At 38.6% G+C, this 25,324-nt stretch overlaps 1 protein-coding gene across 1 annotated transcript in view; it reads left to right on the forward strand.

Annotated features, from left to right (window-relative positions):
* The window catches only part of KIF6 (kinesin family member 6), a 274,702-nt gene that overhangs the window by 171,139 nt on the left and 78,239 nt on the right, over nucleotides 1-25,324 (forward strand). The window contains exons 14-15 of the mRNA XM_063441552.1: nucleotides 182-287; nucleotides 9,691-9,746. Of these exons, the coding sequence (XP_063297622.1) occupies nucleotides 182-287; nucleotides 9,691-9,746 (162 nt within the window). The remainder of the gene's footprint in view (nucleotides 1-181; nucleotides 288-9,690; nucleotides 9,747-25,324) is intronic.

Raw genomic sequence — 25,324 nt, forward strand, 5'->3', positions numbered from 1 at the left:
GTCAACATGGTCGGGAAAAAAAAAGAGAAACTACACCCAAAGACGGTTTTGTCACTTCATAACCTTCATATCATTGACAAGTTAAATATGTTTTAAATGTAACACAAACTGATACTAAAAGGTAGATTGTGTAATTAATCTTTTTAATGCCTTAATATGATATGTCTGTCTTTTCCTCCAGCAAGGGATCCTATGTCTATGGGTCGCCAAGAAGCCTTTGAAATTTTCAAGAGAGATTACGCTGACAGAGTCACTATTGAGGACAATAAGGAACTTCTCAAACAAAGGTACAGTCATAACAGATTTGCTTACATTGTGATTGGATTTGGTTAGAATGGATAAAGTTTTGGTTAGAATGGATTAAAATTTGGTTAGAATGCGATCAGATTTGATTAGAATGGATTAAGATTTGGTTAGAATGGGGTAAAATGTGGTTAGAATGGGGTCAGATTTGATTAGAGTGGGGTAAGATTTGGTTAGAATGGGGTAATATTTGATAAGAATGGATTAAGATTTGGTTAGAATGGGGTAAAATTTGGTTAGAATGGGATAGGATTTGGTTAGAATGGGGTCAGATTTGATTAGAATGGGGTAAGATTTGGTTAGAATGGGGTTAGATTTGCTTAGAATGGGGTTAGATTTGCTTAGAATGGGGTAAGATTTGGTTAGAATGGGACCAGGTTTGGTTAGAATGGGATCAGATTTGGTTAGAATTGGGTTAGATTTGGTTAGAATGGGGTTAGATTTGGTTAGAATGGGGTTAGATTTGGTTAGAATGGGGTTAGAATTGGGTAAGATTTGGTTAGAATGGGGTTAGATTTGATTAGAATGGGGCCAGGTTTGGTTAGAATGGGATCAGATTTGGTTAGAATGGGGTAAGATTTGGTTAGAATGGGGTAAGATTTGGTTAGAATGGGGTAAGATTTGGTTAGAATGGGGTAAGATTTGGTTAGAATGGGGTAAGATTTGGTTAGAATGGGACCAGGTTTGGTTAGAATGGGATCAGATTTGGTTAGAATGGGGTAAGATTTGGTTAGAATGGGGTTATATTTGGTTAGAATGGGGTTAGATTTGGTTAGAATGGGGTAAGATTTGGTTAGGATGGGATCAGGTTTGGTTAGAATGGGGTAAGATTTGGTTATAATGGGATCAGATTTGATTAGAGTGGGGGTAAGATTTGGTTAGAATAGGATCAGGTTTGGTTAGAATGGGGTGAGATTTGGTTAGAATGGGATCAGATTTGGTTAGAATGGATTAAGATTTGGTTAGAATGGGATCAGATTTGGTTAGAATGGGGTAAGATTTGGTTAGAATGGGGTAAGATTTGGTTAGAATGGGGTAAGATTTGGTTAGAATGGGATCAGATTTGGTTGGTATGTATGTGGTTAGATTTGGTTCGGATGTGTCATTCTCAATAATTGAACCCCTACCCTTGCTATAATGTGCACTCTGGGTCCATCTGGGTCCACTCTTGCAGTTTGTAATAAGTTAAATCGCAAGAACAAAATCAAATGAATCGCATTAAAATAAATACATATATGAATCTTTGAATTTGAGTGCATGGACCAGAAAGTTATCTGTCCGTGTTCTCTCACTGTTTTAATTGAGAACACTGTGCTTTTTCAATTACTCTCTCCACGGCAGAGATTTCCAGAATAAACATGAATGAAAATACTCAGCAAGTTGGTAGAACAGTAGAGGTCAGCTGACACAATTTACTGAATTGCTTCATTCATATTGTTTATTCTCAGACACACATGCAGTACAGTGAATGTGATGTAAATCACTGTATGGGCCTGTACATGCAATACTAACCGGTAAGAATTGATCTACAATCGCCGTGTGTATCACTTCAAACACACAAATAAAGTGCAAGATACAGTAAGAACAGATGTACAATCACCGTGTGTATCACTCCAATCACACAACGTGCAAGATACAGTAAGAATAGATCTACAATCACGGTGTGTATCACTCCAATCACACAAAGTGCAAGATACAGTAAGAATAGATCTACAATCGCCGTGTGTATCACTCAATCACACAACGTGCAAGATACAGTAAGAATAGATCTACAATCACCGTGTGTATCACTCCAATCACACAAAGTGCAAGATACAGTAAGAATAGATCTACAATCGCCGTGTGTATCACTCCAATCACACAAAGTGCAAGATACAGTAAGAATAGATCTACAATCGCCGTGTGTATCACTCCAATCACACAAAGTGCAAGATACAGTAAGAATAGATCTACAATCACCGTGTGTATCACTCCAATCACACAAAGTGCAAGATACAGTAAGAATAGATCTACAATCGCCGTGTGTATCACTCCAATCACACAAAGTGCAAGATACAGTAAGAATAGATCTACAATCGCCGTGTGTATCACTCCAATCACACAATGTGCAAGATACAGTAAGAATAGATCTACAGTCGACGTGTGTATCACTCCAATCACACAAAGTGCAAGATACAGTAAGAATAGATCTACAGTCGACGTGTGTATCACTCCAATCACACAAAGTGCAAAATACAGTAAGAATAGATCTACAATCACCGTGTGTATCACTCCAATCACACAAAGTGCAAGATACAATAAGAATAGATCTACAATCGCCGTGTGTATCACTCCAATCACACAAAGTGCAAGATACAGTAAGAATATATCTACAATCACCGTGTGTATCACTCCAATCACACAAAGTGCAAGATACAGTAAGAATAGATCTACAATCACCGTGTGTATCACTCCAATCACACAAAGTGCAAGATACAGTAAGAATAGATCTACAATCACCGTGTGTATCACTCCAATCACACAAAGTGCAAGATACAGTAAGAATAGATCTACAATCACGGTGTGTATCACTCCAATCACACAACGTGCAAGATACAGTAAGAATAGATCTACAATCGACGTGTGTATCACTCCAATCACACAAAGTGCAAGATACAGTAAGAATAGATCTACAATCACGGTGTGAATCACTCCAATCACACAAAGTGCAAGATACAGTAAGAATAGATCTACAATCGCGTGTGAATCACTCCAATCACACAAAGTGCAAGATACAGTAAGAATAGATCTACAATCGCCGTGTGCATCACTCCAATCACACAAAGTGCCAGATACAGTAAGAATAGATCTACAATCGCCGTGTGTATCACTTCAATCACACAAAGTGCAAGATACAGTAAGAATAGATCTACATTCGCCGTGTGTATCACTCCAATCACACAAAGTGCAAGATACAGTAAGAATAGATCTACAATCGACGTGTGTATCACCCCAATCACACAAAGTGCAAGATACAGTAAGAATAGATCTACATTCGCCGTGTGTATCACTCCAATCACACAAAGTGCAAGATACAGTAAGAATAGATCTACAATCACCGTGTGTATCACTCCAATCACACAAAGTGCAAGATACAGTAAGAATAGATCTACAATCGCCGTGTGTATCACTCCAATCACACAAAGTGCAAGATGCAGTAAGAATAGATCTACAATCGCCGTGTGTATCACTCCAATCACACAAAGTGCAAGATACAGTAAGAATAGATCTACAATCACCGCCGTCTATCACTCCAATCACACAAAGTGCAAGATACAGTAAGAATAGATCTGCAATCGCCGTGTGCATCACTCCAATCACACAAAGTGCCAGATACAGTAAGAATAGATCTACAATCGCCGTGTGTATCACTCCAATCACACAAAGTGCAAGATACAGTAAGAATTGATCTACAATCACCGTGTGTATCACTCCAATCACACAAAGTGCCAGATACAGTAAGAATAGATCTACAATCACCGTGTGTATCACTCCAATCACACAGAGTGCAAGATACAGTAAAAATAGATCTACAATCACCGTGTGTATCACCCCAATCACACAAAGTGCAAGATACAGTAAGAATAGATCTACGATCGGCGTGTGTATCACTCCAATCACACAAAGTGCAAGATACAGTAAGAATAGATCTACAATCACCGTGTGTATCACTCCAATCACACAAAGTGCAAGATACAGTAAGAATAGATCTACAATCACAGTGTGTATCACTCCAATCACACAAAGTGCAAGATACAGTAAGAATAGATCTACGATCGCCGTGTGTATCACTCCAATCACACAAAGTGCAAGATACAGTAAGAATAGATCTACAATCACCGTGTGTATCACTCCAATCACACAAAGTGCAAGATACAGTAAGAATAGATCTACAATCACCGTGTGTATCACTCCAATCACACAAAGTGCAAGATACAGTAAGAATAGATCTACGATCGCCGTGTGTATCACTCCAATCACACAAAGTGCAAGATACAGTAAGAATAGATCTACAATCGCCGTGTGTATCACTCCAATCACACAAAGTGCAAGATACAGTAAGAATAGATCTACAATCGCCGTGTGTATCACTCCAATCACACAAAGTGCAAGATACAGTAAGAATAGATCTACAGTCGCCGTGTGTATCACTCCAATCACACAAAGTGCAAGATACAGTAAGAATAGATCTACAATCGCCGTGTGTATCACTCCAATCACACAAAGTGCAAGATACAGTAAGAATAAATCTACAATCACCGTGTGTATCACTCCAATCACACAAAGTGCAAGATACAGTAAGAATTGATCTACAATCACCGTGTGTATCACTCCAATCACACAAAGTGCAAGATACAGTAAGAATAGATCTACAATCACCGTGTGTATCACTCCAATCACACAAAGTGCAAGATACAGTAAGAATAGATCTACAATCACCGTGTGTATCACTCCAATCACACAAAGTGCAAGATACAGTAAGAATAGATCTACAATCGCCGTGTGTATCACTCCAATCACACAAAGTGCAAGATACAGTAAGAATAAATCTACAATCACCGTGTGTATCACTCCAATCACACAAAGTGCAAGATACAGTAAGAATAGATCTACAATCACCGTGTGTATCACTCCAATCACACAAAGTGCAAGATACAGTAAGAATAGATCTACAATCAAAGTGCAAGATACAGTAAGAATAAATCTACAATCGCCGTGTGTATCACTCCAATCACACAAAGTGCAAGATACAGTAAGAATAGATCTACAATCGCCGTGTGCATCACTCCAATCACACAAAGTGCAAGATACAGTAAGAATAGATCTACAATCAAAGTGCAAGATACAGTAAGAATAGATCTACAATCGCCGTGTGTATCACTCCAATCACACAAAGTGCAAGATACAGTAAGAATAGATCTACAATCGCCGTGTGCATCACTCCAATCACACAAAGTGCAAGATACAGTAAGAATAGATCTACAATCGCCGTGTGTATCACCCCAATCACACAAAGTGCAAGATACAGTAAGAATTGATCTACAATCGCCGTGTGTATCACTGCAATCACACAAAGTGCAAGATACAGTAAGAATAGATCTACAATCGCCGTGTGTATCACTCCAATCACACAAAGTGCAAGATACAGTAAGAATAGATCTACAATCGCCGTGTGTATCACTCCAATCACACAAAGTGCAAGATACAGTAAGAATAGATCTACAATCGCCGTGTGCATCACTCCAATCACACAAAGTGCAAGATACAGTAAGAATAGATATACAATCGACGTGTGTATCACCCCAATCACACAAAGTGCAAGATACAGTAAGAATAGATCTACAATCGCCGTGTGTATCACTCCAATCACACAAAGTGCAAGATACAGTAAGAATAGATCTACAATCACCGTGTGCATCACTCCAATCACACAAAGTGCAAGATACAGTAAGAATAGATCTACAATCGCCGTGTGTATCACTCCAATCACACAAAGTGCAAGATACAGTAAGAATAGATCTACAATCGACGTGTGTATCACCCCAATCACACAAAGTGCAAGATACAGTAAGAATAGATCTACAATCGCCGTGTGTATCACTCCAATCACACAAAGTGCAAGATACAGTAAGAATAGATCTACAATCACCGTGTGCATCACTCCAATCACACAAAGTGCAAGATACAGTAAGAATAGATCTACAATCACCGTGTGCATCACTCCAATCACACAAAGTGCAAGATACAGTAAGAATAGATCTACAATCGCCGTGTGTATCACTCCAATCACACAAAGTGCAAGATACAGTAAGAATAGATCTACAATCGACGTGTGTATCACCCCAATCACACAAAGTGCAAGATACAGTAAGAATAGATCTACAATCGCCGTGTGTATCACTCCAATCACACAAAGTGCAAGATACAGTAAAAAATGGTGAAAGCATGCGATAAGATAAACTTACCACAATCTGCACATACAGTAGGGTAATCTATATACAAAATATAAAAGCAGGAGCATAGGGTAATAGTTACAAAACACCGACCCACCAATGTATTTATACATATCGTTTTCTGTATTACCCTATATTCCTGCTTTTATATTTTTTTTATATATTCCCCTACTGTATGTGCAGATTGTGGTAACTTTTTATTTTATCGTGTGCTCTCACCATTTTTTACTGTATCATGAGCCTGTACATGTTAGTGAGCGCTCACATGCAGGGGGTACACAGCACAGCCTTGTGACATCACTGAGCGGGGACAACGTTTTTGTAAATGACAGCAGTGTCTTAGTTCTTAGTCTAGTTTCCACAATATTTACTGTCAAAATGTAAAACAAACGATATTGTCTGGAAAGCAGCCCCAGAAAAGTGCCTGAGCTTCTCCCTCATATGTCCTCAGCAAACAAAGAGTTGTGGGGAAATATAAAAGGAATCTGCAGGAGGTCAGTTCTATGACTCAGTTGTTGCTGTTAATTGGTAACTGTACTGACACATGGACTTCGTGAATGCTTAGTCAGACCAGCAAACCCTGAGTAAAACCATACGGTAAACCACAGGGACAACTCCAGAGACTGCAAGGTCAACTTCAGAGACTGCAAGGTCATTTTCAGAGACTGCAAAGCTGACTCCAGAGACTGCAAGGCCGATGCCAGAGACTGCAAGGCCGACTCCAGAGACTACAAGGCCACGCCAGATAGTGCAAGCCGCAAACCAGAGAGTACAAGGCTGGCTCCATAGCAGAAACACATCATATACTGACTCCTACCACTATGACCACTTCTAAAAGCAGGTGTTAGTTGGAGTAATTATTTAATACAAAAAAAAATGCTACACATTATTGAATTGTTTCTAACAGCACATTAACTACGTGCCATCCCTTCTGGCATGTTGTTACACTTTAATGTTAATAGTAAAACATCTTTTGCTAAATTATAAAAGATATCTTCAATATTACACTTCCTACTTTTGAAGATTTGGAAGTACACTGCAGTGTACCCGATTAGGTGCAGTGTACTCGATTAATGCAGTGTACTCGATTAGATTAGGTACAGATGGATTTAACAAACACTGTGTCTGTGGTTCCCCGGTACGGTAGAGGGAATGAGCCGTAGATGATGGCTCGACCACTTTATAGGAACGTGCTTGTCAGATCCCACAGCAGTTATTTTTATGTGTGTTTGTTTAAATAAGGAATGATTCATACAGCCTGTATAACAGCCACAGCTTATGACAACGCTGGCTCATACTGTAATGCGCAAATTTGTATCGAACAGGTAACTTTGTAATACTGGGTACAATAGATAAGAACAAAGAAAAATATATATATTCCTATATCACCACTTAGTGAATAGTGTATACAAGTGAAGAATGTACTTATCTTAATATTCAAATAGAGCAGCCTCCCAGGTCATTACCCAGAATGAATTACCTTTACACAGCAACATATAGAACAACCAGACATATTTGGGATACGGCTGAGAAATCTAAAATTAAAAAACATAAATATACATAGTGTAAATCAGTATCAAATAGTGAGTACATGTTCATGAAATGCACTCACAAGATTAGACGAGAAATAGCGCTCCAGGGTGCCTCCCCTGGTAGTAGTTGTCACGATTCCGGGAACCAAAACACGCTAACACACACACACACAGAAAAAGGTGCAGTACCGGACCTTAGAGTGGCCGGGCTAAGCACACAAAGAATAGTCAGGAGACAAACCGAGTAAGGGGAACCAGAAGACAGAATAACGAGAGACAAGCCGAGGTCAAAGGGTAGGAGAAAGTCGCAAGGTCGGATAAACAAGCCAGAGAGTACGTAATCAGAGAGAACCACAAGTAGCACAGCAATACTAGAAAGCAAAGACCACAACAGGGCAGAGAGAGACAGGAAAGGTAAGTATTTAAACCCCTAGATTAATTCTGATTGGATAATTTCCAATCAGAATTAACAATCATACGTGGGAGATATCTATACCTCCCACTGTGATTGAGGCACTGTGCCTTTAACGCCGGGTCAGTTGGCTGACCCTGGCGTTTATAAAACTGGGCGGTCTCCCAGCGTGCAGTGTCATGCATGCTGCCGCTGGGGGACGGAGAGGAAGGCGCGGGCGGCATCCGAGGCTGGAAGGATGCCGCCCGCCGAGCGTACGCCGGGAAGGGGACCACGGACGGCTGGAGGGTGAGTGCCGCGAGCGGACTGCAGCCTCCCCTCGCAGCCGCCCGCGGGATCCTGACAGTAGTGGGGGGCTATTATCTTCCTCCAGTTGCTCCAAAAGAATGGATGGAAAACAGGACTCCCAGGATGGTGGAAAAAATGTAAAACGGCTTTATTAAGGATGAATCTTCACCCAGCAATAAAAATAAAATATAAACTTAAAATGAGGTCCATTATGGAATATCATCTGGCAACTACATACCTTAATAATACGATGATTTGTGACACATAGTATCACTTGTATAGGCTGTAACACATTTTAACACACTGACCTACTGGTATAGGCTGTAGCACACTGTAACACACGGACCTACTGGAATGGCAGGTATAGGCTGTAACACACTGACCTACTGGTGTGGCTGGTATAGGCTGTAACACACTGACCTACTGGAATGGCTGGTATAGGCTGTAACACACTGACCTACTGGAATGGCTGGTATAGGTTGTAACACACTGACCTACTGGAATGGCTGGTATAGGCTGTAACACACTGATCTACTGGAATGGCTGGTATAGGCTGTAACACACTGACCTACTGGAATGGCTGGTATAGGCTGTAACACACTGACCTACTGGAATGGCTGGTATAGGCTGTAACACACTGACCTACTGGAATGGCTGGTATAGGCTGTAACACACTGACCTACTGGAATGGCTGGTATAGGCTGTAACACACGGACCTACTTGTATTGCTGGTATAGGCTGTAACACACGGACCTACTTGTATTGCTGTTATAACTAGTGTTAGACCCAGTGAGCTCCGCGCTCCCTACACATGTGTTAAGAGACGCGGCCATAAATGGTTTCTAATTTCATATTGTACAAGGGAAAAAGGTTTCTAGTGTTTGTTAATAGCAGTCATTGTTTATTAATGGCATATAATTAATGATAACGTAGTTGTAATTGTTTAATAAAAGCACATTAGTCAGTTTTGTTTAGTAAATAAGACTAGCGGGTAGAATCAGTGAGCCAGCAAGTGCCAGGACTGACTGCTTACATCAGCAGATTCAGGATATCTTCCCAGGGTTACATGTTCCCCAGGGACAATATAATAACCAAAAACCTCATATAAACATTAGTGTTCAAAATGATAATAGATCATCAAGTTTTGTTTTATTTTTATTAGGTTTGCCGAAGCAAAGTCTCTCGGAGAAGAAGTAAATAAAGTCAGGAACAGAATAAGTAAGTAGATTCAACATAAATCTGTATTTTCATGCCTATGTAGGTGGGCATTGAGGTGATGTACAGTTCATGGCAATAGAGAGGAACTCTACACATTGGTCTAATATTATTCCTTTCAATGTGGGATAGAGCGAGCATATTATGAATCCTTGTTCATATGTTTTTAAGCACTTTCAGCTTTGAGTCTGCCTAAATAGTAAGAAGCTGGTTTATTTCTAAAAGGGTCCTGCAGCAGAGCCTAGCCATCATACTGCACAACCCCAATTATAGCCACATTTGATTTATTAGTGATTTAATGGCATAAGGGTCTGTCACAAGCTTGCTTGAGGCTCATTAAATATTAAATTGGGGAAACTGCCATTAACATGTGCCTTTTTTGACTGATTGAGCACGTTTCTCATCTCCTCTGATTCCTGCATGTCTGATTTGTTATGTCGCAAAATGTTGGTGCTTTAAAAATACGATATAATCAGAATCGTACACATTATGCAAACTGATTGGTTTGGAAATATAGTGAAACGTTAGTCTTTCAATTTTCTACAACTGTGCTATAACCTTAATGTCGTAGTTATGTTGCTAACTAATCACGGTAACTTATCCTTACTATTAAATGTCCCTTTAAGGCAATTTCCATGCTAATTTCCTGGGACACCTTATAATTAGTCACTTTAATCATCGAGGAGTCTCTCCATTTCAGAGAGTTAAATGCTTGTGTCTATTTATTACATTAATATCAACTCTTTGTTAATTCTGCCCAATGGGCCGTCAGCCATACATCAATGAAAAGACAGAAGTGAAACAATTCCCTGGGGTTTCTGTGCCTTATGTGTACTTCTCAGTATGGAAATGACAGAGCAGCACCTTGTAGACAGCCTTAAATGCAGGAGATGGTCAGTGGATATGTGGAGATAAAAAAACAAACAATATAGTGTAGTATCAGTGAATGCAGCTCTGTGCATGGAAATATCGGCAGAATTGACATCAGCCAGCTCAGAACTCTTGTGTTGGTCTGGCTAATGATACCCCAATGACGCTATCGTATGTGCATATACAGATTTCAGGTACCATGACCACTTTAAATCCCTGAAGTGCCCATGATGATTGGCGAAACCCTTCAATAGGAACGAACTACCTTTTGTCAATTCTCAGTCAGTGTCAATTTAACTGTAAAGGGTGGCATAGACATGGACCCCTAACTCATTGTGTCTTGAAGGGTGTGGGATTGCTGCATCTCTCCTCAAGATGGACCTCTTGATGTTTTTTTTCTGGACTTTCCCGGCAAGTGGGATCACTCTGATATATTAATACTATAGGTTTCCTCAATTGGTTTGGAGAATTGAGCTTGTTTCCATTTTTTGTGTGCATATCTTTTGCATCTTGTTTATTGTTCATAGTATTGAATTCACTATTAGAATATTTAGAGGGTGTTGCCCATAAAAAAAGGCTTGGTACAACTACTAAGCACTGATACTACACTATATTGGTTTTTTTTTTCTTTGTTCGTGAAGAATGGTTGAGAATGTGGGCTTGATAATGATATCTGTTGTCACCTGTTTTGCATTGAACCGGATAAGCCCTGAGTGGACACAAGTAACATCTACAACTGGATCTCTTGCAATCTGACTAATTCCATACTCTCCTCCTAATTGAAAGAATGTTTGCTTCAAAGGCCTTTTATTTGGGTTTCTGACACGTTCTAGACCAACAGCTTTGGGCTCTAGAAGATGTAGAACAGAATTAGCTTCTAAAGAAAAAAAATACATCTATTCATTTTCTTAAAAGCAAATGATTATTTAAATAAAGTTTAATGTCATGGTTTTTCCTTCAATGAAAGAAAGCATGTCCAGGGGCCGAGCCAGCTGGCCTTAGTCCGCATTAGTCAACGTGTGCAAATGCCAATAGCTGGATATTCTGACATTGTTTATAATATTTCTTCTCAATTAGATCTCAATAAATTTGAATTTTTACAGAGTGGTGTTTGTGGTTGTGACTCAAAGTGTATATTTGTGATCGCTACCTCTATCTTATGGGTGTTGTGTTTGCTTCGTTTAATACTGGTTGTCTATAGTGCTGGCTACCAGCCCTCGCATTCCGCGAATCCTGAAAGAACTCCGGCCAAGTTACGAAGGGTCTCGGTGGACACAGATTTCTATAACTGTTGCAGATGTGATCTGCGTGGGAAAATATAGTTTAAATGGCCCACAGTTCTAGCTATTATGAATATAGTCTGGATGCTTAGCACTGGCCTTGTATGAGGAACTTCACCTTCCCTCACCCTCAGTGTTGCAAATGACAAAAGGTGGACCATGCTATCAGGTGTAGCTTAAACCACGTGGAATTTTTTTCTCCTGCAGACAAGGCTAAATCGTTTAACTTATAGATGCATAGTACACGTCTAGTAAATACTGTGAGTTTTATTGCTGTAGAGCTCTGTGATTCACTCATACACGCTGCACTTTACTGTTAGCTTTATTGCTGTGGAGCTCTGTGATACACTCAAGTACTGCACATTACTGTGAGCTTTATTGCTGTGGAGCTCTGTGATTCACTCATACACGCTGCACTTTACTGTTAACTTTATTGCTGTTGAACTCTGGGATACACTTGTATACACTGCACATTACTGTGAGTTTTTATGCTGCAGAGCTCTGTGATAGAGCCACACACAGTTGTATTTTATTACTGTGGAGAGGTGTTAAGTTCTAACACTGATTGTTTAAACGCTCCAACAATTGAGGAAATTGAGGGAAATCCTACCCTAACTACAATGCAGGGGAATGCAGAGCAGAGAACTAATTACGAATACAGGAGGGCAATAATTAACAAGTCAAGTGTCGTGACTCCTTTATTCTCGATGCTCTGTTCTCATATGAAAACCTGAGATTTAAATTCCATCTCCTGAATTTCTATTCCATTAGATTAAATTTAACCTTGCGTTGTCATCTTGTTCCAAGTTTTACCCGTGCCAGTCTCTAAATGTGAACTTGATTGTTTGCAGTAATGTGTTAAGCAACATTTGGAACAACAAACACAGTGAGTGGCCAGAAAGTTACCTGATAGACCAAAGAAGAATAGAGATTTAGGATTACCAAATTGAATTATGCACTATTATGCCTTTTCAGATGGTACATGACTCCTGTTAAGTTGTTTTGGATGGGTAAGACTATTAGTGATCTCTGCTGGCAGGGCTGTGGTCATCGAGGAATGTTCTTACACATGTGATCGTAGTATCCTATAGTACTTCAGGTCTGGCACCAAATCAATAGTTTATTGGGAAGGGTGTTTCAGAGAACGTTTGACCTAGATCCTTTTTTTTTATGCCTACCAAAAGATATCCTACCCAGGCAATTTCAAAGGCTAAATGATAAGATACCCCTTGGAGCTGGGAGAGTGATCACTGCTAATTGGCTTAAACAAAAGCTGCCCACTAAGCGAGAGGTCAAAGCCAAAGTTGAAGACAACCAGTTAATGGACCAACACTAAAATTCTGTCACAAAATGTGGTCAATTTGTAAGAGGTCCCTAACCTTCTCAATTTCTGTCCCCTTGTTGAATCTTTTGTTGTTTTTCTTAGAATCAATGGTATAAGCGCTGCGGAATCTGTTGGGTTTTATAAATGGCAATAATAATATGTCTAATTGGAGCTTATAGTAATCCACTTCTAACTGACACGCAATCTGTGTTGGGTTTACCTTCATGAAAGAGGGTACCTGGTCTATGAGAATATTTTCACGAGTTGGATGGGTTTGGGGGTTCAACAGGCACAGTTCATTCCCTTTTTATTTGGTTATTATTTTTCATGGAAAATTTGGACTAGACATGTATGTACATAGTGGGGAATCGCGATGCAGCCTAGAACAAAAACTAACCCTATTCATCCCCTTAATAACGACAGACCACTTAGTATGGATGAAACAGGCCACAGCATTTATTATCACAAACTAAATTACTGCATAACACATCCATAACTTTATTTATTACGTATTCTTGCATAGCAAGACCAATTAATGTTATCTCACATATATATTATTCTTATTATAGCCAAATTTGCCACCCTAACTCTTCCCACAGTTTTTACACTACATAGACAGAAATATACCGAAACGTGCAGATTGTTCCAGATCGGATTGCTATTACTTTGTGGAACGTTTCGCCGAATGGTTCACGGAATATCGTCGTTCTTGTGGTGAAATTTGTCCCATAGGAATGAATGGCAAGGCTGGCAAAAGCTGTCAAAAGCTGAAAAATCAGGACATGATTTCTAAACTGCCACCACTCCCTCATTTTCAGGCCCACCTACACAAATCTTATATCAAAACGTTCAGCTATCCCTGCTGCCACTAAAAATGTCAACAGCTAAGCCATAGTCCTGAAAGTTTTCAAAATATGACCATTTGTTTGCAACTCACGCCGTCCATTGACATTCATTGAAACTCCACTCTGCAAAGCTCACATTTGAAGGGCAATTTCTAAACTGCGACTGTGCGTTCATTGTTAATATTGCAGAGACATACTATGCATCAAAATGTAGGTCTGGGTCTTGTGATTCTCACAATATAAAGCTCTTCGCTGTAGGATTTATAGTTTTTAAAATACAACCAATTGAAGATGGCAACCGCCAAAATACTCTGACCTGTGCCTGGCTGGAGCAGCAAGTGATGACACCTTTTGTACACCTGCTAATGTTTTTATAACTGTATGTTTTAATGTAACTGTGAAGCACTTTGAGCAACAACGTTGCAATTAAATGTGCTATATAAATAAATAAAAGTTGAAATGCATTTCTCACTCTTTAAAGGTTGCCGTGTGAACTTTTTAAATTTGATCAATCAAATTGGATCAATTGGTTAGTGTAATGTTTACTATCTATACTCACTCCAAACACTCCACACAGTTACTCCGTCCACTCCAGTTGTAGACTACTGGTGGAGGCAAGAACACTTCACACAATTTCCCCAGAAATTGTAGCTTTTCTAGTTAAATCTCTTCTTTTTCTGTAACCAAAAACGTTAGACATAAATAAGCATAAATGAACATATATACATATATAACTCCACACATAGTGTTATACTTGCCAATAAGCATACAGTGGTTCCTAATCACCACTTCCTCTCACCTCCCCCCTCGTCATAAAATCATATCTTTCCAATGCCCGCCATCAGCCGACCTTATCCACGCTCGATGGGCACGAGACCTCAGGCAACCTAATGTTAACCGTTTGAAGCAGGGGAGGTTGAGACCTTAAAAACTTGTTCATCTCATTCCATATACTTAAACGTAACCCCTCAAACTCAATTGGCAAGGACATACCCCCGGCTAGCTGTGACTAAATATACCAATAGGGCGGGCGGGCGGGATGGAAGCTGTTTGCTGGCCCGAATCCCAAGTGGCACTGAGGTAAGACCTCCCCCACACTAACTTACACAGAACATAATCCCACCCACAGACTCTTTCCCAACCAATCCCATGCATCTATCCCCACACTCCTACATGTGCCCTTGTCCGCTTAGCTGTGCTATTTCCCCAGGGCCTTGTCTGTGTATGCCAGCACTATTGTATGCAACATGTTGTATGTGGAAGAAAGAGAGGGAGAAAACTACCGGTTTAATCAAAGCTTTTATTTTACCACATTTTTAATAAATAAAAAGATGCCAAATGAGGCATTTCTCCTGCAGCATTTCATGATGTCTCAGATCATATTTGCTTTCCCCTTGAAAGCAAGAAGACAAGCATTACTCGTAGTCCCTGTCATTCCCATGGAGAAATGCTGGCTGTACACGGTGGTGAGCATACTGCTGTACATTCACTCCAGTCATTGTGAATAATGATGTCAGAGACTCAGTGGAAGTAGTTAAGGTAGGATTTGTCAGTGGGGGGAGCAGAATAACTAAACAAACAGTATTTTACTGTCCAGACCTGACCAACGTTTACATTCATTTCACCACTAGAGAAGCATTCACATGAATCAGAATGTCTGTGGGAACATTGACTGCGAGATAAGAGTTGGAGTAGATCCAACTTTTAATGACTCCACTTGAAAAGATTTAGTGTAAATACTACAATGTGTTCATAAATGAAGACCGTGAATTTTAAATGTGAGGAGAGTTTTATTTCACCATCATAAAGTGGTAGATGAAGCAATATGTCAACCTACAAGAGGTCTTTTGAAGGCATGATGCCACTAGTGGGACTTCCTGTATCCCAGGAAGATTGTCCCCAGCGCCTTGTGTTGACTTTAATTGCCATCACTTTACACTCTGTATACAAGGAAGAGAAGGTATTCACAAACTTGAGAAAATGGAAACAATAGCAGTACAAAACATTGAGAAATACGGCTGAATACATATATGTTTTAGGAGTGTTTTTTCTTGATATATGTCCCTGTATTCTGAAGTATTAAAATGCACATCGTAGGTAGTTTCACAACAAAACAAAAATATTCAGTTCATGTGAAGTTCCATGAAACTTCTCAGCTTTATTGTCCAATAAGATGGGATGAACCCAGAATAGATGTAAGACCACAGAAAAAAATCTCCCAACCATATTGGAAAACTACTGCCAGTCTTGGTTGCACACTCATTGTCTGCATAATTGAAAACATATTTATCCATTATTTCTTATGTCAATCACAGTTAATAGAAATAATTTAGTTTTAAGCTCTGACAACCATGGACAACATGCTCCAGAAACGGCATTACAGCAGCCTGCGATGCACTATTATGACAATTCACTGGAAAAATGTAAATATCATCAATATAAAGGTCAACCTGATGTCGTAGGACAAAGCATCATTAACTGAGGTTTCCACTGGGTAGTATACCTCTTCGTCTCATTGACATGGTTGTAGTCTTGAGTATCCTGACCCTGTCCTTTCTTTCAGCAATAAATCGATTTTAATGTTTTAATGCAAAACAAGAGTCTTGAGCTTGGGCTAATGAGGAAGCATTAGACTGAGCAGCAATGGGCAACTGTGATTGGCTGAGAATATCAGCTGACTGATTTCAGCCTATCACTGTGCTCATTGCTGGTATGAATTGGTATGGTTACCAGGAAATGTGTAATCTCTGCTTACCATACCTAGAGTTGGGGCCCAGTGGGTTATGGTAGGATGTGCTATGGAGTCGTAAGGAGGAATGGGCTATGGAGTGCTAAGGAGGGATGTGTTATGGGGTGCTAAGGAGGGATGTGTTATGGGGTGCTAAAGAGGGACAAAAATCATGTAATAAGCGAGAGGTGGGAATACGTTATTACATGTGTATGTACCGCTATGGAGGTTGTGGTGTAAGGTCACAGAGTGTTACTGCCTAACCTGCTGTAGATATGGACAGTCCGCTTTCCCTAGTACCAGCCTTGCAACATTTTCTGCTCCAGGACCGAGATTTAATTGTTTATAAAAAGACTGCTTTAACCCCTTCAGCTAGAGGAAAGCTGCTTTGCTGTCCAGTATGACGGCCTATTACACACAATCTGAATAATCAATTATCATTATTTACAAAATTAGCTACTAACTCCTTGGAGACTAAAGAAATTTCACCATATTAACAACGTGTTAAGCCACATTTACCATTCATTACACTACAACAAATAGTCTGTGGTCTTGCATGATCACAGACTGTCATCAAAGTATGGATTGTTCTCTACCTTATCAGTCATGAAAATGCAGCCTTGGGCCATTCGGATCTAGGAAATGACCAATACGTACAAGGATCTAATTTGACATTAAACCCCAAGTAAAATTGCCATGAATTAGCTTTTTTTCCTAATTCGCATGCTAATAAGTGTATTTTGCTCCGGAGTTGTGACATGTCATCCCTAAGACATATGACAGATGTAATGTCTATAAAACCAAGAGAGACTCTTGGGAAGTGGATTTGGGGCCAGAGAATTTGGCACTAAAGTCACCTTCTCATGTACTGTAGTTTAGACTCTTTTCATTTTTTTGGTTTAGTGGCCCTACATCTTGCCATAGTGAACAGGAACGCTGTTCAGTGGGCACACAACACGGTCTTCCAATTACTGGCATGATTCCTGGAATTCCTATAATTAGCACAATTTTAAATACTTTTTTCCCCCCTAGTCTGCTGCATATATTTTAGTTTAATAACTAATACCAGGGACTTCCACCAGTCACATTAATAAATAAACCATGAAACGGGGAACATCTGCCGATTACATCAATTTGAGCAGCACGTGTTCTGTTATATTATAAAAGAATCCATTTCATTGAAGAACATGAACTCTAGGGACGCACAAGTGCAGCCGCTTAGCATCCACATTACGTGATCTCCCAAACGCACTGTATTAAATCAAAATGAAGCCAGAGACGCTGAGAATTGCTGAATTATGTCCCTGGTACAGAGTGTTATTATCATTTAATGCATTAAAGGGAGACTATGGGTCTGATGGGAATTCTGACACCGCAGCATGGTTTCACAGAGTTGAGTCGCATTTTTCGCTGAAGCTCTTTTAGAGCAGTCACGGCCGCAGTGATGTCACTCACAGTGTCCGAGGATTCACTCACAAGCATGTACTCATAAGCCAATATTTCCATAGAATATTTGGCACTCAAGAAATGTCTTAAGGTATCAGATTCCCACTCCACTTTTATATTTACATTTATAAAGGTCTAACGTTTAAGCCGAGACATTGAGAGTAAAGCTCTGTTAGATGAGCCTTGAGTGCTCGGTTTTCTACATGTTTACAAATTGCCTCAGTTGTTTTCATGACAAAATGATGTCATGTTTTTTTGTTTGTCTTCCTTCGTCTGTGCAATCTTTTGTTCTGTTTGTGCATATTCCGATAGTTTTGGAACCTTTTTTTTGACGTTCTAAATAGTGCCACTGTTGATGTACAAAAAAAGGCGCAAGAGTGGGTCTTTTTTTAACACCACTGTTAGATTGACAGATCTCCTGTGACAGGTAAGCATCTTTCATGGTCATTCTCTTTGTTTAAGGAATAAAATAATACTTTCTAGAAATATTAATACAAAAACAAATGAGACAGTGCTAAAATAAACCGATACTATAAACCCTACTTTCCGGATATTCACCTTCTGTACTAGACTTATTGCACCATCATTTTCTCCTCTCTCCACATACGGATCCAAAGAAGCCGTCTCCATTTGGCCCACACCGAGAATATTCCCCTACACAGGCTGTTGGCTGTCCATCTGACATAATTAAGGACTATTTTTTAAGGTTTTTCTTAAGATTGACCACCATATTTTGGACTTTGTTTACCATTAGCTGTACTATAGTCTGTTTCAGCGCAACCTTTTATTTGTCTTGTACTTTCTAGAAATATTACTCTTTTATCTTATATTGTGAATGTAGTCAATGGTAAAACCATCAGGAAATAAAAGTAGCAAACAAATTAAAAGAGGAATAAAAAATGGCAGAAACATGGTTTAGTTTGCAGTATTACAGGAAAAGCAGAAAAAGTCATAAATGTATAAAAGTGGTGTAATAATTATATACATAACATAATGTCGCATGTAACTGATGAAAATTGTGCCACTTACTGTTATGGTTGTATTGTTATATTAAACCCTTGCTGTTATAATTTTATCAACCCATTTTACAGCGCTACGGAATTTGCTGTAGCTATATAAATAATAAAATAATAATAATAATTATGTTGAGCATAGTCTCACAGAGAAAGAGGGACTTGTGTTCTTTGGCAGGTGAGCAGGACATGTGCCAGGGTTCTGTCTGTCTCCACTGTCGTTCTCTCTCTGAAGTTACTGTGCTTCTCTGGTTGTCAGCTAACTGATATCATCCAAATAAATCAGAAAGTTTATAGTATTGGTTGAGGCTCTGTTATTGGGCAAAAAGGACAAGGTGAGGCCTGATAGAAAGCAGTTGTTGTTGGGGGATTCTATCATAAGAGGTGTGAAGCTGGACAATGGTGGTCTTGAGAGATGTCTTCCCGGAGCTACTGCTCACAGAGACAGGAGACGTATTTGTAATATTGTTAAGCGAGCAGAGCAGGAAGGGGAATTGGATGTACTTGTCCATCAAATGACTTGGCTTGCAATGAGGTTTCAGAGGTAAAGGAAGTTTTTAGTGTTTTTGCCAATGATATACGGCAGGTTGCTTCCACACTGTCATTCCCTGAAGTTCTGCCTGTGCATAACACTCAGAACGACAGGCTGATGCGTATTAGGAACTTTAACTTGTGGCTTGGTGAATGGTGTCGGGAGCAAGGATTTGGCTTTATTGCTCATGGTAGCTCTGTTTGGAATGGAAATAAACTGTACAAAAAAGATGGTTTGCATCTTTCTCAAAAGAGAACAAATGTTCTCAGTGAGCAGTTCAGAGGTTTTCCTAGGATGTATTTAAACTAGGATGGGGGACAAAAGGGTGATAAAACATCAATCCAATTGCACCCCGAAACAAGAACAGTAAGTAACTGTAGTGTTAAAAAATGATAAGCTGAGAGTCATGTCTACAAATGCTCGTAAATTAGGGAATATGATCCATGAACTTGGGCAATAATGGCAACTGAGAATGTAGATTTAGTGGCTGTTAGCGAGACACGGTATAATGAGAAAAATGACTGGGACATAGCAATACCAGGGTACTCTTTATATAGAAAAGACAGGGAAGGCAAGAAAGGGGAAGGGGTGGTCCTGTATGTGAAAGATAGCATAAAAACTAGTCAGTTTGAATTACATTAGAATTTGGTAATCACACAGTAACTCGTGTAGGTGTGATTTATGGGCCCCCAGGACAAGTAGAAGAGTTAGATAATCTACTAGTTAAGGAAATAGGTAAAATGATATTGAAGGGGGAAGTTATCAACATGGGTTACTTTAATCTTCCTGATTTGAACTGGAAAACCAAAACAGCTGCTTGTGCCAGGAACACACCTATTCTAAACTTCCTACTGGGATTGTCTGTAAAACAAGTTGTTGAGGAGCCATCTCGTAAAGAGGCCATACTAGATTTAGTGTTAACAAATGGAGATTTGGTATCAGCTATTACTGTAGGTGAAAGTTTAGGATCCAGTGATCACTAGTCAGTGTGGTTTAATATAAGAAAACCGTAAGGCTGAACTTGATGGACGCACGTCTCTTTTCAGCTATGTAACTATGTAACTATGTAAAAGTGACTGCGTTACACTACACAAAACCAAAAGTTTTAGATTTTAGAAAAACAGACTTTTCTAAAATTAGAATATGTGTAAAGGAGTCATTATCAGATTGGAGCAATTTGAATGAAGTCCAAGAGAAATGGGATTATTTAAAAGTTGCACTGCTGAAGGCAATGTAAGAAACCACTGTGGTACTCCGCAGAAGTGGCCAAATAGTAAAAAACTAAAAAGTTAGCATTTAGTAATTATAAAAAAAACAGAGTGAGGAAGACAGGCAGATCTATAAGATTAGACAGAAAGAGGCTAAGCAAGTTATTGCTTAGAGCTTTCAAAACAGACACTGAAGAGAATATAACCCAGTCAGCAAAAAAGGGGATTACACTTTTTTTAGATACATAAATGAGAAAAGGAAAGTAAAACAAGGATTAGTTAGATTAAAAACAAAAGAAGGAAGGTATGTAGAAGAGAATAAAGGTCTAGCTGACTGGCTCAACGAATATTTTTGTTCAGCATTTACAGCTGAAAAGGAAGGAAAGGGACCTAAGTTAGGAATAAGTACAAATGAGTAATTTGTTACATGTGAGTTTACAGAGGAAGAGGTTCTATTTCAACTGTCAAAAGTGAAGACAAATAAGTTGATGGGGCCTGATGGGATACACCCAAAGTTATTAAAAGAGCTTAGTGGTGTACTAGCAAAACCATTTACAGATTTATTTAACCAATCTTTGTTAAAAAGAGAGTAGTCCCTGAAGACTGGAAATTCACAAGAAAGGTAGTAGGGAGGAGTCATTCAACTATAGGCCAGTAAGCCTTCCTTCAGTAGTGGGTAAAGTGGTGGAAACCATGCTAAAAGGATAGGATTGTTGAACTTTTAAATACATATGGATTTCAAGATCAGCGACAACATGGGTTTACTTCAGAGAGATCATGCCAAACTAATCGTATTGATTTTTTTGATTGTGTAACTAAAATAATAGATCAGGGTGGTGCATTACTTACATTGCTTACCTAGATTTCAGTAAGGCTTTTGACACTGTTGCACATAGAAGGCTTATCAATGAACTTTAAGTTTGTATTCCAATATTGTTGAATGGGTTAGGCAGTGGCTGAATGACAGGCATCCTTCTGTTGTAGTCAATGGAGTATATTCGAAGCAAGCTCTAGTTACCAGTGGGGTACCTTAGTGATCTGTACTAGGTCTCATTCTCTTTAATAGTGATATTGCAGAAGGTATTGATGGTAAGGTATGTCTTTTTGCTGATGATACTAAATTTTGCAACAGGGTTGATGTTCCAAAAAGCCAATAAGCCAAATGGCAAATGATTTAGGCAAATTAAAAAAAAATTGTCAGGGTTGTGGCAACTGACATTTTTTTGTTGCAATTTGCATTTTTCTTTATTTTTCAAAGTATTTAAAAAAAAAGAAAAAGAAAAGGGGTACAGAAACTAAAAAGGGATAGGGGTACAATCAGTAGTATTAAATCATTTTAACCATACATTGTTTTACAATATTGTGCATTTACCATATAGTATTTAAATAATATTTAAATCCTGTCCATATTTATTATGTTTAACCTAGTGGATACTAGTGTGTCCACTCTATAATTCCCCTCAGGAAATATTGGACGACTACTATATATATATATAAAAAAAAAAAAAATATATATATATATATATATATATATATATATATATATATATATAATTTACTCCGTAGCATATATGTTTAAGCCGGTCTAACAGTAGGGTCATATATTTAGTTTGGTTGCTTAATATTATCAAATGAATTATATGTCCTGCTTATTGTATATATCTGGGGTTATGTTTTAGCTCGGCCTAGATAAATAATGGAGATTCATTTAACCCCTCAACGACCCACGACATATGTAGTATGTCACGGCTCCTTTTCACTCCAGAAGCCTGGTCCCCAAAGAGCTAGACCATAGTTTAAAAGTTATTATTGATTTTTATTAGTTTTTACTGGGTTATATTCTAAGTTGTATTCTAATAGTAACTAGAAAATAGGTTTAGTTCCTCGCATCTTATTCTCAGTGTATACCTCATGTGTCTATTAAACGTATATCATTCTTATCTTTGTATATAGGTTTTCCAGCAGTTAGCTACTTTTAAGCTTAGTTTCCCAGTTTTGGTCTGGTTCAGATTAAGCTCATAATCTGTAGTCAGAGACATTAATGCTTTAATTTTGTCTGTTGAGAGTAAGCTTGTAGTCTTCCAGTTTCTAGCTATAAGGATTGACACTATAGATAATAATAAAAATATTAGTTTACGCATAGGTTTAGTAATGTTATCCGGAAAAGCTTTGAGAAGTAACATTTTCGGTGTGTGATCCAACTTATAAGATGTCACCTCTTGAATCATTGTTTCGACCTCTCTCCATAAACTGTTAACTCTTTCACACGTCCACCATATGTGAAGCATAGTTCCTTTATAAGAGTGGCATCTCCAACATGTATCTTGTACTTCAGAGTAAATTGCACGAATGTGAGTGGGTACCATATACCATCTCTATAAGATTTTTCGTGATATTTCAAAGTGTCCTATACATGATGACATTCCCATATGTGCCGTAAAAATGTCGTTCCATTCATCTTCTGATATAATTTCTTGGATATCAGTTTGCCAATCTATCATAAATTTTGGTGTTGCTGTTTCTCTTGGATTTGTTAAAGTGTTATAAGAGAGCGATAATACTTTCCTAGGTGGGATAAGTGCTATACACATCTCTTCAAATTTTGTGACTATCTTTCGAGTTGTTCGGTGTCTTACATATAAATGATTGTTAGACAAAAGAGCTTTAATCTGCCAATATGCAAATTTAGATTGTGGGAGGAGTGTAAATTCCATTTGGAGAGCCGAAAAGGATTTTAACCCCTCTATCGTGTAAAGTTTAGAAATATGAGTAATTCCCTTTCTATGCCATTGTAAATAAGGAAATGTTTCATTACAACTATACAGACTTTTTATGGGGGTTTCCAATGACCATGGATGCCCTGAGCATAGGCTTTCTCTATTACTGTCCCAGATTTTAAATAAAAGTCTTGTCGAGTATAATCTCAGGGGTTACTTTCCGTTTTTGTTGGGGAAGCCATATTAAAGAATAAAGGTCCCGGGTCCCACAGCAATGTTCTTCTATTGCCACCCATTGCGGAGTATATCTCTGTGGATTAATAGAAACTATGTTGGTTAAAATTGCAGCGTAGTAATACATTTTGAGGTTCGGGAACCCCATACCCCCACATTTCACTTGTCTCATTATTAGTCCTTTTGGGACTCGGGGATGCTTCCCTCCCCAGCTAAAACATAGTAATATCGCTTGTAAAGATGTAATAAATGTTTGTGGAACCTTAATCTGTAAAGATCTGAATAGGTAGAGTATGTTTGGTAAAATTTGCATCTTGATTGCCGATATTTTACCTATCCATGATAGTAGTATGCTTCCCCAAACTTTCAATTGGCTTTCTATATCTTTAAATAATTTTGTATAATTAGCTGAAAATAGGTCTTTTTCCTTTTTTGTAAATCTAATTCCCAGATACAGAAGATAATCTTCCCTCCATTCGTAATGATAGTCTAGTTTAAGTCTATCTTCTTGAGATTTAGGAATATTAAGGCACATTGCTTGCGATTTGCTTGTATTGAGCTTGTAGTACGAATTTTGACTGTATAAAAATAGTTCTTTCTTTAGTTTTGGTAAGGAGATATGTGGGAGAGTGATCATTAATAAAATATCATCTGCATAAGCGTTAAGTTTGTATTCGCTCCGGCCTATTTGAATTCCCTGTATATCTTTATTTTGCCGTATAGCTGTTAATAAAGGCTCCAGAGCAAGAACGTAGAGCATCGGCGATAAAGGACATCCCTGACGTGTTCCATTAGTAATATTAAACGGTTTTGAACAAAATCCTGAGGTCAATACTGTAGCTGTGGGATTACTGTAAAGAGCTTTAGTGATTGAAAGAAAAGCAGGAGGAAATTTGTATGCGTTCAAGGTTTCGTGTAAGAAAGTCCAATTCAAGCGATCAAAAGTTTTTTCGGCGTCTAAAGATAATATGACACTTTCCTGTTTAGATGATTTTACAAAATTCTAAATGTCTAATACCTTCCGTGTATTATCTGACCCCTGTCTGCCTGACACAAATCCCACTTAGTCTGTATGAATTAAGGTAGGTAAAATAAACTTTAGTCTTTCCGCATATATTTTTGCATATATTTTGGCATCTATATTCAATAATGAGATCGGTCTAAAATTTTGAAAGATCGTAGGGGATTTCCCTAATTTCGGAATGGTAATTACTTGTGCCGCTAAAAATTCTGTAGGGAATTTTCCTGCCTTAGTGCCTTTATTAAAAAAAATGGGTCAGTGGGTCGGCCAAGGATTCCTTAACCCCTTAAGGACCAAACTTCTGGAATAAAAGGGAATCATGACATGTCACACATGTCATGTGTCCTTAAGGGGTTAATCTGA

This window comes from Pelobates fuscus, chromosome 2 (assembly GCF_036172605.1).
Source record: "Pelobates fuscus isolate aPelFus1 chromosome 2, aPelFus1.pri, whole genome shotgun sequence".
NCBI classification, from domain to species: domain Eukaryota; kingdom Metazoa; phylum Chordata; class Amphibia; order Anura; family Pelobatidae; genus Pelobates; species Pelobates fuscus.